General features: G+C 49.6%; 1 protein-coding gene across 2 annotated transcripts in view; it reads left to right on the top strand.

Annotated features, from left to right (window-relative positions):
- The window catches only part of ARID1A (AT-rich interaction domain 1A), a 71,647-nt gene extending 63,605 nt beyond the window's left edge, over window positions 1-8,042 (top strand). The window contains exons 14-20 of one of the 2 annotated variants that reach the window (XM_059070244.2): window positions 65-237; window positions 547-697; window positions 786-932; window positions 1,017-1,113; window positions 1,588-2,473; window positions 2,839-2,969; window positions 4,942-8,042. In XM_059070244.2, the coding sequence (XP_058926227.1) occupies window positions 65-237; window positions 547-697; window positions 786-932; window positions 1,017-1,113; window positions 1,588-2,473; window positions 2,839-2,969; window positions 4,942-6,672 (3,316 nt within the window). In that variant the 3' untranslated portion in view covers window positions 6,673-8,042. Of the gene's footprint in view, window positions 1-61; window positions 238-546; window positions 698-785; window positions 933-1,016; window positions 1,114-1,587; window positions 2,474-2,838; window positions 2,970-4,941 lie in introns of both variants that reach the window. The other variant, XM_059070243.2, reaches the window with a different exon arrangement.
- The last annotated feature ends 6,825 nt before the right edge of the window (window positions 8,043-14,867 follow it).

The raw sequence follows: 14,867 nt of genomic DNA, 5'->3' as shown, positions 1-14,867 counted from the left end.
GCCTTGCATTATCGGAGGAATTCCTTTATTTGGGGTCTAATTGGCTTTCCTCACTCTGGAGCAGGAGCAATTCGGTCGGGATCCAGGATGCCTTTCCTGATGGAAGTGACCCCACATTCCAAAAGCGGAATTCCATGACTCCAAACCCTGGGTACCAGCCCAGTATGAATACCTCTGACATGATGGGGCGCATGTCCTACGAGCCAAATAAGGATCCTTATGGCAGCATGAGGAAAGGTGACCAACTGCTGTTGGCCTTACGTCCTTGAGGACAGGGGAGTTGCAGGGGCGGGGGGTAGTCTTGAGAGTGATGTAAGGTTTCTTGTTGAGCCATCCTCCCTTCTTGTCTCCCTCTCCCTGGCCTCACCTTGTCATCCCTTTATGTCTTCTTTGCTGATTGGTGCCTTTTTAGATCTCTGTTAAAGATTTGTTAGTTGGAACAAACCTGAGCTCTGAAGAGGGCCTGGGTCTTTGGGGCAGGCAGGGTATAGGCTGCTAGGCCTACTGACGAACCAGTTTGCTCACCGTCTTCCCTTTTGCTCTTAGCTCCAGGGAGTGATCCCTTCATGTCCTCAGGTCAGGGCCCTAACGGCGGGATGGGGGACCCCTACAGTCGAGCTGCCGGCCCTGGGCTGGGAAATGTGGCAATGGGACCGCGACAGCACTATCCCTATGGAGGTCCTTATGACAGAGTGAGGTAAGCACACCCCACCTCCCACCCCCCCGTCCCGCACCAGCACCCCACAGCTATCATGGACTCAACCTGCTTCTCCAATTTTGTGTAGGACGGAGCCCGGAATAGGACCCGAGGGAAACATGGGCACTGCAGCCCCACAGCCGAATCTCATGCCTTCCAACCCAGACTCGGGGATGTATTCTCCTAGCCGTTACCCCGCGCAGCCGCAGCCGCAGCCACAGCCGCAGCCGCAACGGTAAGTAAAGCCTGGTCTCAGTGCCACTGTGGCTCAGGCTTCCCCACTTCCCACCCTGATCCTCTGTTTCTCTCCTTCCTGCAGACATGATTCCTATGGCAATCAGTTCTCCGCTCAAGGCACCCCTTCCAGCAGCCCCTTCCCCAGCCAGCAGACCACGATGTATCAGCAGCAGCAGCAGGTGAGGGGGGTAGCGGGTGAGCTGACGCACAGGTTCCCCCAAGAGCCATTAAGAAGGCTAAGTTCTGCAGTCTGTGAAGCCCACTTTAGATTCTTTGGTGGTGTTCTCCCACCCCGACGGCCGGTTCTGTCTGAAGAGCCAGGCCCTCAGTCTCTTCCCTGTTTGGAGTCTAGTCCCATCTCTAGTTCTCCAAAAGGTTTAGAAACAGGCCTTATTTTGATTTTTGAACTTTTCCACATTTTTCTACTTAGAGCAAGGGAGAGCCAGAGGGAATAGAGGATGATTCTTGCTTTCAGAAACAACTTCAAAAGATAACTCATGAAGGTGATTCCTTTGTTCCCTTGGAGTCTGTGTCCTCTCTTCTAGAGGGGCAGAAGTGAGCCCAGCAGGTGTCTGGTGTAGATCTGGGCAGCTGTGGGTCTTGTGTCCCTGAGTGCAGAGTTTTAACCTTTCTTCTGCTTGTCCCCATCTTAGAATTACAAGCGGCCGATGGATGGCACATACGGCCCTCCTGCCAAGCGGCACGAAGGGGAGATGTACAGTGTGCCATACAGCACGGGGCAGGGGCAGCCCCAGCAGCAGCAGTTGCCCCCAGCCCAGCCCCAGCCTGCCAGCCAGCAACAAGCTGCTCAGCCTTCCCCTCAGCAAGATGTGTACAACCAGTATGGCAATGCCTATCCTGCCGCTGCCGCTACTGAGCGCCGACCAGCAGGCGGCCCCCAGAACCAGTTTCCATTCCAGTTTGGCCGAGACCGTGTCTCAGCACCCCCTGGCTCCAGTGCCCAACAGAACATGCCACCGCAGATGATGGGCGGCCCCATACAGGCATCGGCTGAGGTTGCTCAGCAAGGCACCATGTGGCAGGGGCGTAATGACATGACCTACAATTACGCCAACAGGCAGAGCACGGGCTCTGCCCCACAAGGCGCTGCCTATCATGGCGTGAACCGAACAGATGAAATGCTGCACACGGATCAGAGAGCCAACCATGAAGGCCCATGGCCTTCCCATGGCACACGCCAGCCCCCATATGGTCCTTCTGCCCCCGTGCCCCCCATGACAAGGCCCCCTCCATCCAACTACCAGCCCCCACCAAGCATGCAGAATCACATTCCTCAGGTATCCAGCCCTGCTCCCCTGCCCCGGCCAATGGAGAACCGCACCTCTCCTAGCAAGTCTCCATTCCTGCACTCTGGGATGAAGATGCAGAAGGCAGGTCCCCCAGTACCTGCCTCACACATAGCACCTGCCCCTGTGCAGCCCCCTATGATTCGGCGGGATATCACCTTCCCACCTGGCTCTGTTGAAGCCACACAGCCTGTGTTGAAGCAGAGGAGGCGGCTCACGATGAAAGACATCGGTAAGGAGACCTCCTTGATTGGGTTGCTTAATCTGCCTCTTTACATCTTGTTCATTGTTCTCTCTCCATCCTGATGTTCTGGATGAATTAAAATATGGTCCACTGTTGACTAAAGTAGAGCCAAAGAACTTTGGGTAAGGAAGAAATCAGCTGATGTCAGTGTTTACTAAAGGAATTGCCACACAGTGATGTCCTAAGAGAGCCTAGAAGCCATGAGGGGCAGATGTGTGTCATCTCCCAGGTTGGAACTGCCTCTCACCATGTGTTCTCTTCAGAGTAGCCTGACTGATGAGCCAGCTCTGGGGTGGGGGGCACCTCCTGCCAACCTGGGCTTGGTGGATGGACGACGTGGAGGTTTATTTCAGGAACCCCGGAGGCATGGCGGGTAATGATGTCCCTCAAGTCTGGGCTGCTGGCAGAGAGCACATGGGCATTAGACACCATTAACATCCTGCTGTATGATGACAACAGCATCATGACTTTCAACCTCAGTCAGGTGAGTACAGGTGCCCAGGGAAGATTGGGAGGGCCTGGGATTTTCTTGAAGTACATGATGCTAAGTGACCGGGGAATTAAGCCATCCCTGGCCAACATGGTCTCCTTTCTCTCACTTGCTGTCTGATACCTTCTATGTCAGTACTTTGCCACCAGCCATGGGCCTAGAATACTGAGAACAATAATTGTATAATTTAGTCAATCAGGATTGACTTTAAAGGGAGAAACTTGTTGGTATTGGTAAGAAATGCAGATTCTGCTGATATCAGTGAGGACACCATATTTTTTAGACTACCAAGAAGAACCTATGGGTCTCTGTCAGTGAGTAGAGCAATTTCTTTTTTTTTTTTTTTTTTTTTTTTTTTGCGGTACGCCGGCCTCTCACTGTTGTGGCCTTTCCCATTATGGAGCACAGGCTCAGCGGCCATGGCTCACAGGCCCAGCCGCTCTGCGGCATGTGGGATCTTCCCAGACCCGGGCACGAACCCTTGTCCCCTGCATCGATCGGCAGGTGGACTCTCAACCACTGTGCCACCAGGGAAGCCTGTAGAGCAGTTTCTTTATTTTCCCTTTCTTTCTTCATCCACTCCGAATACAAGAGGTCTTTCTTGATCCCATTTTTCCTAAAGTGTAGAATGGGAAGTGTAAAGAAGTGCATGCTGCTGGGCGGGGGCTCGGGGGGGGGCAGTTAATGCAGAGGTGGTTTTCCAGACCTTTTTTCCATAGACACGCACCTGGAGTTTTCTCAGCTGGGAAGAGTTTCTGCTGCACTCTCCTACTCTTTCTTTTGATCATCCTCAGCACCTACCAGCCCATCTGTTAAGGAGTTGACTAGGGGGGCATTGTTATTAATAGTCCCCATTTACTGTGCCCTCACTTTGTGCTAGTTACTTCATATTTTCTTTTGTGTCATCCTCACTGCAGCCTTCTGAGGCAGCTGTGGCCTCTTAGAGATGAGTAAATAGGCTCAGAGTCTTATCTTTGCCCAGGTTCACACAGCTGTTAGCAGTCTTTCTGAATCCAAAGCCTGCTTCCCATGAGAAAGAAAAGGAACAAATATTGATTGAGCAATTTCCATAAGCCAGGCACTTGACATATTCCATTTAGACGTTAGAACAACCCTGTAAAGTTTAGGAATGTGCATCATTTTCAGTGGAAAGATAGGAAAGCTACAGCTCAGAGAGTTTAAATCATACAGATAGTTCCTGGAAAAGCCAGAATTCTTGCCTGGATCTTTTTTTAAGTCTAAAGCCCTATTTTTTCCTTTCTCCTATATTCTTTAGCCACAGATTAATCTGACTGGAAATATGTTTTCTGCTAGGAGTAGTAAGTGGCCTGTACAGGATCTAAGCTGAAATTTGGGTCTGTCCAAGCACCAGCTTGGAACAGCGTTTAGAGAACATAAGCCTCATCCCACTCATTACGTTACATGATGCACAGAGGTCCAGCCTCCTGGAAAAGTTGGGGAGCTTGGGGAAGAGAGCAAATGAACATCTGTCCACCCTGCATTGTATTGGAAGGTGTTATCCCACCATGCCTAGGCTTGGGCTCCACTTGGCAGTGGAATGTAGAGAGTGTCCTAAGAGGGACAATAGCAGTGAGCAACGGGAAGAAACTGGGCCTGGTGAAGAGAAGCAGGAATTGGTTGAGAAAGGTGAGGCTGAGAGGTGGGTGGCACACTGTTAGGTGAGGTGCAGAGTTGCTGGTTAGCGATCCATCTGCTGAGGCAGGCTTGTGTGAAGATTGTTTGCAGAAGGAAGAACTTTGTGCTAAGCAGAGGAGAGTTCAAATGACTTGCTTCGTGGAGAGCCTTTGGGAAAGGAGAACTCTTGACTCTCCCAGTGGTACAGACATCTGACCTAGAAAGGGAGAGGGGAGATTAGATAGAAGACCTTGGCAGGCCTCTCAAGTCAAGGATTCTCTTCTTAGCCCACTTTCCTCCCTTAATTTATTTCCTGTTCTTTCTCTTCTAGCTCCCAGGGTTGCTAGAGCTCCTTGTGGAATATTTCCGACGTTGTCTGATTGAGATCTTTGGCATTTTAAAGGAGTATGAGGTGGGTGACCCAGGACAGAGAACACTACTGGACCCTGGGAGATTCAGCAAAGCGTCTAGTCCAGCTCCTGTGGAGGGGGAGGAGGAGGAAGACCTTCTAGGTCCTAAACTAGAGGAGGAAGAAGAGGAGGAAGTAATTGAAAATGATGAGGAGATGGCCTTTGCGGGCAAGGACAAAGCCGCCTCAGAGAATAGTGAGGAGAAACTGATTAGTAAGTTTGACAGGCTTCCAGTAAAGATCGTGCAAAAGAATGACCCGTTTGTGGTGGACTGCTCAGATAAGCTTGGGCGCGTGCAGGAGTTTGACAGTGGCTTGCTGCACTGGCGGATTGGTGGGGGGGACACCACTGAGCACATCCAGACCCACTTTGAGAGCAAAACAGAGCTGCTACCTTCCCGGCCTCATGTACCCTGCCCACCAGTCACTCGGAAGTATGTCACAGCAGTAGAGGGTACACCAGGGACAACAGAGCAGGAGGGCCCCCCGACTGATGGCCCTCCAGAAAAACGGATCACAGCCACTATGGATGACATGTTGTCCACCCGGTCTAGCACACTGACCGAGGAGGGAGCTAAGAGTGTAGAAGCCACCAAGGAAAGCAGCAAGTTTCCATTTGGCATCAGCCCAGCACAGAGCCATCGGAACATCAAGATCCTAGAGGATGAACCCCACAGTAAAGATGAGACCCCACTGTGTACCCTTCTGGACTGGCAGGATTCCCTTGCCAAACGCTGCGTCTGTGTCTCCAATACCATCCGAAGTCTGTCATTTGTGCCAGGCAACGACTTTGAGATGTCCAAACACCCGGGGCTGCTGCTGATCCTGGGCAAGCTGATCCTTCTGCACCACAGGCACCCAGAACGGAAGCAGGCACCACTAACTTACGAGAAGGAGGAGGAGCAGGACCAAGGGGTGAGCTGCAACAAAGTGGAGTGGTGGTGGGACTGCTTGGAGATGCTTCGGGAAAACACCTTGGTCACGCTCGCCAACATTTCGGGGCAGTTGGACCTCTCCCCATACCCCGAGAGCATTTGCCTGCCTGTCCTGGATGGACTCCTACACTGGGCAGTCTGCCCTTCAGCTGAAGCCCAGGACCCCTTCTCCACCCTGGGCCCCAACGCCGTCCTCTCCCCCCAGAGACTGGTCTTGGAAACCCTCAGCAAACTCAGCATCCAGGACAACAATGTGGACCTGATCCTGGCCACACCCCCCTTCAGCCGCCTGGAGAAGTTGTATAGCACCATGGTGCGCTTCCTCAGTGACCGAAAGAACCCGGTGTGCCGGGAGATGGCTGTAGTACTGCTAGCCAACCTGGCACAGGGTGACAGCCTGGCAGCCCGTGCCATTGCAGTGCAGAAAGGCAGCATCGGCAACCTCCTGGGCTTCCTGGAGGATAGCCTTGCTGCAACACAGTTCCAGCAGAGCCAGGCCAGCCTGCTCCACATGCAGAACCCGCCCTTTGAGCCAACTAGTGTGGACATGATGCGACGGGCTGCCCGTGCGCTGCTGGCCCTGGCCAAGGTGGACGAGAACCACTCGGAGTTCACGCTGTATGAGTCACGGCTGTTGGACATCTCGGTATCACCGTTGATGAACTCATTGGTTTCACAAGTCATATGCGATGTACTGTTTTTGATTGGCCAGTCATGACAGCCGTGGGACACCTCCCTCCCTGTGTGCGTGTGCGTGTGTGGAGAACTTAGAAACTGACTGTTGCCCTTTATTTATGCAAAACCACCTCAGAATCCAGTTTACCCTGTGCTGTCCAGCTTCTCCCTTGGAAAAAAAGTCTCTCCTATTTCTCTTTCCTCCTCCTTCTCGCCCCTTCTTCCTCCCGATCTTTCTATTCCCTGTTCTCACTTTACTCCCCTCAGGACCCTGCCCTATTTGAAAAGACAAAGCTCTGCCTACATAGAAGACTTTTTTTATTTTAACCAAAGTTACTGTCGTTTACAGTGAGTTTGGGGAAAAAAAAATAAAAATAAAAATGGCTTTCCCAGTCCTTGCATCAAGGGGATGCCACATTTCATAATGTTTTTAATGGTTAAAAAAACAAAAAAAAAAAACAAAAAAAAGGAAAAAAAAAAAACAAAAAAAACCCTGAAGGACAAAAATGGTGACTGCTGAACTGTGTATGGTTTATTGTTGTACATTCACAATCTTGCAGGAACCGAGAAGTTCGCAGTTGTGGACAAACCCTGTTCACTGGAGAGGCCTGTGCAGTAGAGTGTAGACCCTTTCATGTACTGTACTGTACACCTGATACTGTAAACATACTGTAATAATAATGTCTCACATGGAAACAAGAGAAAACGCTGGGTCAGCAGCAAGCTGTAGTTTTTAAAAATGTTTTTAGTTAAACGTTGAGGAGAAAAAAAAAAAAAAGGCTTTTCCCCCAAAGTATCATGTGTGAACCTACAACACCCTGACCTCTTTCTCTCCTCCTTGATTGTATGAATAACCCTGAGATCACCTCTTAGAACTGGTTTTAACCTTTAGCTGCAGCGGCTGCGCTGCCACGTGTGTATATATATGACGTTGTACATTGCACATACCCTTGGATCCCCACAGTTTGGTCCCCCTCCCAGCTACCCCTTTATAGTATGACGAGTTAACAAGTTGGTGACCTGCACAAAGCGAGACACAGCTATTTAATCTCTTGCCAGACATCGCCCCTCTTGGTGCGATGCTGTACAGGTCTCTGTAAAAAGTCCTTGCTGTCTCAGCAGCCAATCAACTTATAGTTTATTTTTTTCTGGGTTTTTGTTTTGTTTTTGTTTTCTTTCTAATCGAGGTGTGAAAAAGTTCTAGGTTCAGTTGAAGTTCCTGATGAAGAAACACAATTGAGATTTTTTCAGTGATAAAATCTGCATATTTGTATTTCAAACAATGTAGCTAAAACTTGATGTAAATTCCTCCTTTTTTCCTTTTTTGGCTTAATGAATATCATTTATTCAGTATGAAATCTTTATACTATATGTTCCACGTGTTAAGAATAAATGTACATTAAATCTTGGTAAGACGTTTGTGAAGCTTTTTATTTTTAAACTGTTTAAAATCTTGACCCTTTTGGGGGTGTTGGGGAGCTAGTCCTGTTCTTGCGAGCCCCCCTTGGTATACTCTCCCTACATGGTGGCATCCTGGACCCTGTCGTTTCTGCACCATATTCACTTGACCTTCCACAGTGTAAGTCTGACTTTAAGAAAGCTCTAGAGATGATTTTACCTGCAGAACAAGTTCTAGGCATAAAAACCTTGTTAGCCTCTTGAAGTAAAGTGGGTTTAAGTAGCCAAAGAAATTGATGATACTCTAGGAAAAAACTTTTGGAAATAGTTGGCGACGGGGGGATCTCTGTTTTTCTTAGAAATATTTAAAAAGACAATTATCTGGAGTCGGCCTCCAACTTAACCATTTATTTCTCCAGACCAGCTCTCTTCACTGATTCCAGATTAGAGCATTCAGCTGCCTTTATTTTTAATCTTTATTTATTTATTTATTTATTGCTGTATTGGGTGTGTTGCTGCGTGTGGGCTTTTCCCTAGTTGCAGTGAGCCGGGGCCACTATTCAGCCCGCGTGGTGCGCGGGCTTCTCATTGTGGTGGCTTCTCTTGTTGCAAAGCATGGGCTGTAGGCGCACGGGCTTCAGTAGTTGTGGCTCATGGGCTCTAGAGCGCAGGCCCAGTAGTTGTGGCATGTGGGCCGAGTTGCTCCATGGCATGTGGGGTCTTCCCGGACCAGGGCTTGAATTCGTGTCCCCTGCATTGGCAGGCGGATTCCTAACCACTGTGCCACCAGGGTAGCCCTCAGCTGTCTTCTTGACATCTCTGCTTGAAAGTTTAATTTGAATATGCCTAAGATGTCCTGTCTTCTCCTAGAAACCTGCTTCTCCCATACAGGAAATGGCAACTCCATCGCTTGGCCAAAAACATCCTTGACTCCTTTCATTTCCATATTCAGTCTGTTAGCGCTCTTCAAAAAATAATTCTCAGTCCAGCTACTACCGCTGTAGTTCAAGACACCATCATATCTTTCTTGAACTCAAAATATCCTCCAAACTGGCCTCCCTGCTTCTGCTTTGCCTGGTGTTTGAACCTATTTTCAACATAGCAACCAGAATGCTCCCTTTAAAACCTAAGATCAGAATCCTTCAGTGCTTCAGCCTTACTCTGAGTAAAAGTCCAGATCCTTGTAACGACCTACATGGCCCTCAGTTATCTATCTTACTGTTACCTCTTTGGTCTTCTCTCTTCCCCATTGCTTGTTCCACCATACAGAGCTGTTTCCACCTTGAGAACTTTGCACTTATTGTTCCTTCTGTCCAGAATACACTTTCACCAGATAACAGCATGGCTCAAGTCCTCATCTCCTTCAGGTCTTTGCTCAAATATCAGCTCAGTGAATCCTTCCCTGGCCACCTTATTTAAAATAGCAATCTGGGACTTCCCTGGCAGTCCAGTGGTTGAGACTCTGTGCTTCCACTGCAGGGGGCAGGGGTCTGATCCCTGGTTGGGGAAGCTCTGCATGCCGCGTGGTGTGGCCAAAAAAAATAATAAAATAGCAATCTGTTCCCCTGCCTCATTTCCCTTCTCTGCTTGATTTTTCTTTATAGCACTTTTTACCACCTGGCTTACTGTATATTGTACTTACCTACTGTCTTCCACTGTAATTAATGCAAGTTCTCTGACGGCAGGGGACTTATTTGGTTCATTGCTATATCCCTGTCCTACAGAACAGCCTGGCACATAGTAGCCACTTACTAAGAGCTGCTGAATGAAATGGTAGATGTTGGCCAGATGCAGTTACATTTATAAGGCTAATGTTGCAATATGTAGCTTCTCTATTCATCTTCCTTAGGGAAACAATGGAGAAACCAGAAACTGACAGAGAAAATGCTATAATTGTGGACATTTAAAAGCAAAACAAAAGGTTTCTATTGAGTACCTACTTGTGTACCAGACATAGTGCATCAAATAATTCCCAAACAGTCCCATGCCTGTGAGGTCAGTATTCTGGCTCCCGTTTTACAGCTGAGGAAAGCAGCTTGTTTGAGCTCACACACAAAGGTCCCCCTGACTCCAAGGCCCGTGTTCTTCCTAATACACCACACTCCACCTCCTTCCTGGGTTGGAGGACAACCAGAAGTGACTGGACCCAGCTGTGGAGCACAGCAGGCAAGATTCGTTTTTTGTTGTGTTTAGCATGAGGTAAAATTGTCCCAGGAATTTCAGTCAAGTGTTCATCAAACTAAGTGTGGTTGTTAATATTTGGGTCAGGGATAGGAATGAATAATTCATACTTCTCCATTGAGAGTGGGGGAAATAGAGACAATTGGCTAACCTTTGTCAACTAAGATGTCTTCCTAGGACTCTTCTGGAAAAAACGAAATGGCAAGCTTTTCATATCTATATTTTGGTGAGTAATACTGCTATTGGCTATTTTTGCTCTGGGCTTCTGAAACTCCAATTTCTAGTCAAGAAACTGCATTTCTGGGCTGTGTGTGGAGCATTGCCTAGGAGTTTGGTTTCCTGGGTTCTTTTCATCGGCTCTCCTGCAATGCAGGAGGAGCCTAGCCTGGTGTCCAGTTTCTGACTGGAGTTACCGCAGGCCGAAAGAGCTGCTAGCCACTGAGCTGTGAGTAATTTGCTTTTGAGAAGTAAATAGAACCTCGCCAGTAGAGAACCCAGGGGTGTGGCCAGTAAGTAGTTCTTTTCCCAGGCTCCTCCCTCCCCAGCCCCACAAGTGACCGTAACCTTCTTTCAAGGCTGGAGAGCAGCCAAGTCCAGCCTAAACAATACTCTCAACCTCAATGGCTCTTTTGCCTTGCGGCCACTACCACCCCCAAGTGGCTAAGGCCCTTCCCACTGGCCCTCTCTGTGGGGTCAAGGTTTTCTAACTACCGAAAGGCAAACACCGAAGAAAGGATGAAAAACACCTAGTATCCGTGGCCTTTCAATGATCAGCATTTGGCTCCTGAAATTGGGAGGAAGGGTGGGGTCCTTGTCCCAGGGTGGATGGGCATCCTCAAGTGATACGTATGGCCAGAGCCAAAAAGGATGCTTCTGGTAAATGTCCAAGACCTGATTGGTGCCACCCCTAGTTTCAGCATGGATTTAAGTGTCATCCAGCATCCTTGGAAACTGCCAACGAATGCCCACAAAAAGAATCCACACAAAAAGAAGTAGCATAAAGTTTGGGTAAGGTACAGCTGCCTGTCATCACAGGCATTAGCCCTGCCTGCTAACAGCTGACAGTGACAGAATCAGAGGCCAGTGTGCTCACTTTTGTCCCATAATGGCCTGGCCTCAAAGCCAAGATCAGGATCAGCTACTCCGTCATTCCCCTAAGATTAGGACCATGGAAAGTTTGGTGTCTGGAAACTGAGTTACTGAGAGATGGCCAAGGCCATCTCCAGATGTGGCAGCAGAGGAAGGCAGCTACAGAGAAAAATGAGTTGTCAGGTTGCTCCAGGGAAGTGAGTGCTCCATGAGAACTCCCAAACTTTCTTCACATCTTCAGCGGGAAAATCACTTGCTCCCCTTTTTGTTCAGGGAGTTGTAACAGCCCAGCTTTTTTAAAAAATAAAATATTTACTTATTTATTTTTGGCTGTGTCGGGTCTTAGTTGTGGCATGCCGGATGTTTCATTGTGGCGCACGGGCTTCTCTCTAGTGGCGTGCGTGCTCCAGAACGTGTGGGCTCTGTAGTTGCGGCACTCAGGCTCTCTAGTTGTGGCGCGCGGGCTTAGTTGCCCCGCGGCATATGGGATCTTAGCTCCCCAATCAGGGATTCAACCCATATCCCCTGCATTGTAAGGTGGATTCGTAACCACTGGACCACCAGGGAAGTCCCTAACACCTCATGTTTATCAAGCACTTGACAACTTCCCTCCCCCCAGAACTCCTAGGCGCCCAAGCTGGCGCCGGATCCCCAGCGCCCGCCGGTCTCTACCTCCCAGGCGGGGCCCGAACCATAGTTCCTCTATCCGGGGCCCTGAGCGGCCGCGCCTGCGTACTGGCTATTTATTATTTATTGTACCAAGCACTATAAAATCCATAAGGTAGACGATATTATCATCTCCATGAGGACAAGGACTGTGTCTGTCTTGCTTAGTGTTACAGCCTCATCCCCATCACATAGTAGGCACTCCTATTTCGTTGAATAAATCAAAAAGATAAAACTGTAATTGAATGGAGGAAAGAGTAGGTAGGAGCTGTTAAGACTCGGTGTGCCTTATGTAGAATTCTCGGCATAGCCCGTAAAGACTCTTAGTTGTGTGGGGAAAAAAAAGGAAGAAAGGAAAAGAGGTAAACCTGAGAAAGATTAAAATACTGTGGGGTGGTAAAAAACAAAACAAAACAGCCAGGGAGGCTGAAGACCTGAATTCAAATCCCACCTCTGCCCCTAGCTGTGTGACTTCAGGCCAGTCACTTCTTTCTGAGCCTTAGTTCCCGCATCCATAAAATGCAGGTATCAGGTTAAACAAATGGATTTATTCACTAGTTCCTTACTGAATACACACAATGTGCAAGGCATTGTTCTAAGTGCTGGTAACACTTTGGTGAACAAGGCCCCTGCTCTCATAGAGCTGACATTCCCTAAGAGGAAAACAGACAATGAAATGAGTAAAATTCATGGACAGGACAACCAGGTGATAATAAGTGCTATGAAGAAAGCAGAACAGGGTGATGGGATAGTACAGGGTGGCAGTTGTGGCGGGGTAGACAGAGAAAGCTTCTCCAAGGAGGTGACATTTCAGCTGAGACCTGAATATAGTGCGTTGGCCAAAGAGTTGTCGGCAGTGAAGCATTTCAAACAGGGGAAACAGCAAGAGCAGAGCCAGGCAAGTTTCAGAAACAGACATGCTGTAAGTCTCTTACATTCTAGGAGTCTAGAAACAGCGATGCACTGCTTACATTGTTTAATTTAGTCCGGGATATGTATTATGAAACCGTTTCTTGGTGGTGTGGCATATTTGCTTCTTTATGGAAGGGGCTGGGCGGTGTAGAATCTTTTGGGAGCCCTGGGATACGTCCCTGTGTCTCCAGCTCTCCCACAGTGCTGGCCGCTCAGCTGGCTCCCTGTGTAGATGCAGGCTCCATTTTAGCTGCAGACTCTAAAAGCAGACTGGAGAGAGCTGCCTCCTCCACTACTTACTCACAGCCTTGAAGGCCCAGAACCCCTCCCATCCCACCCAGTCCTCTTCCATTCTGACAAGCCAGAGCTTTGAGAGTACAAGATTCAGCTTCCTTGTTTTCCAGTTGGAGCAGCAGCCAGAAAATGAAACAGGAAACAGAGCGGAAGAGAAGGGGGGTGGGTAGTAGAGAAGGAAAGGAAGGAGAGATTGCAAGAAAGTAGAGCTGAAGAGCTGGACAAAGTTCTACCTCTAAAGGGTGACAGTTGAGCTTTTAAACAACATTCTGATGTGTCAAAAGAAACCCCTGTCCTTTTTACAAACAGGTTTTTGAGGGAATTTGGTGTGAACCGAGGGAACCTTAAGAATGCATGTCTTTTTCCCTTGTGAATTCACAAAGGAAGGATAGTTCAGTTCTCAGTTTTGTCTCTGCAAACACAGTACTGCTTGGAGCCTCACAGACTTCTAGAGATTCAAGTCACAACCTTAGGCCCCAGGCACGAGTGTGCCCCACGGCTCTGCCGATTCACTCACATCCCTCCGGAGCTGAGAACAAGGGTGTGTCACCGAAAAACCTGGGGTTCTAAACTCCATTTTTCCCTTTCTCCTCCAACACACAACTAAAACGTGATTTATCCACCTTACACACAACAAATATCTGAGGGCAGTTCGGCTCCCAGGGCCTGAAATGAGCTAGAAAGAGTCAAAAGGCACAGTCCCTGGCCCCCAGAGACTGCTGTTGGGCTCGCTGTCCTCGCCTGGAGCGAGAGCAACCACCTCTTTTGTTCCCACCCACAGTAGAGTAGCTGCTGCGGAAGATAAAGCCCTCCCTCCGCCAGGGCTGCGGCCAGAGGCTAACCCAGACCCTAGCTTCGTTTGGAGGGCAGATAACTGAAACCACAGGCGGCTTTGGAATCCTGAGAAACGAGAAATCCACCAACGGAGAAGGATTTATTATCTATTTCCTTTAGGAGGGTGCAAAGCTGTTCTAACAGTTTCCGTTACAGGGGTCCCAACTGGCCGCTCCTCCCGTACAGACAGTTCTGTTGAATTAGCTTCTTTCTTTCTTCTGCTTTTTTGGGCCCACTTTCTATGAGAGAGAAACTGCTTGAGTTAAGGAAGGAGGAAGGAGTCCTGGGGGGCGTTCTCTGAAGTTTCCTTCACCGCCCTCGTCAGCCATGGGAGGTGGGGCTGCGGGCTGCAGCGGGATTGAAGGTCCCAAGCAGCGGAGGAGGGGAAAGTCGGGGGGAACCCCCACTTTCTTCACGCCCAGGACGCAGGGGGCCGCTCCTGGCCACAGAAGCCCCAAGCAGGCCTTTCTTTCCCTTCAGAGAACAGCTATTGTGTGCCAGGGCCTGTACTGAGCTGTTGTTGCCTGACAGCAGGGAAAGTGCGACTCTGCCTTCCGTTAAGAGGCCGTGGGGCAGCCCCCAACTCCGAGGGCCTTGGCCCACACGGGAACTCAGTGGATGTTTGTGGGGTGCAACTGGGGCAAGAGCACCGACTCGGAGACAGCAGCCCCGGCGGACTAACTGAAGGCGGGGGGAAGGGGCTGAGGAACCCCTGGTGTCACCAAAGCGGGAAAGTGGCAAGGCGGAGGGGCGCGGAGGCCCCGGATTACGCCGTCCACACCCCGCTCGCCCGGACTCAACATGGCCGCCGCGCCGGGGGGCGGGGCAGCTCCGAGTCCCGGCAGGAGCGGGGCGGGGCCGCCA

The sequence above is a fragment of the Kogia breviceps genome, chromosome 1 (assembly GCF_026419965.1).
Source record: "Kogia breviceps isolate mKogBre1 chromosome 1, mKogBre1 haplotype 1, whole genome shotgun sequence".
NCBI classification, from domain to species: domain Eukaryota; kingdom Metazoa; phylum Chordata; class Mammalia; order Artiodactyla; family Physeteridae; genus Kogia; species Kogia breviceps.
This window is presented reverse-complemented; position numbering and strand designations above follow the sequence as displayed.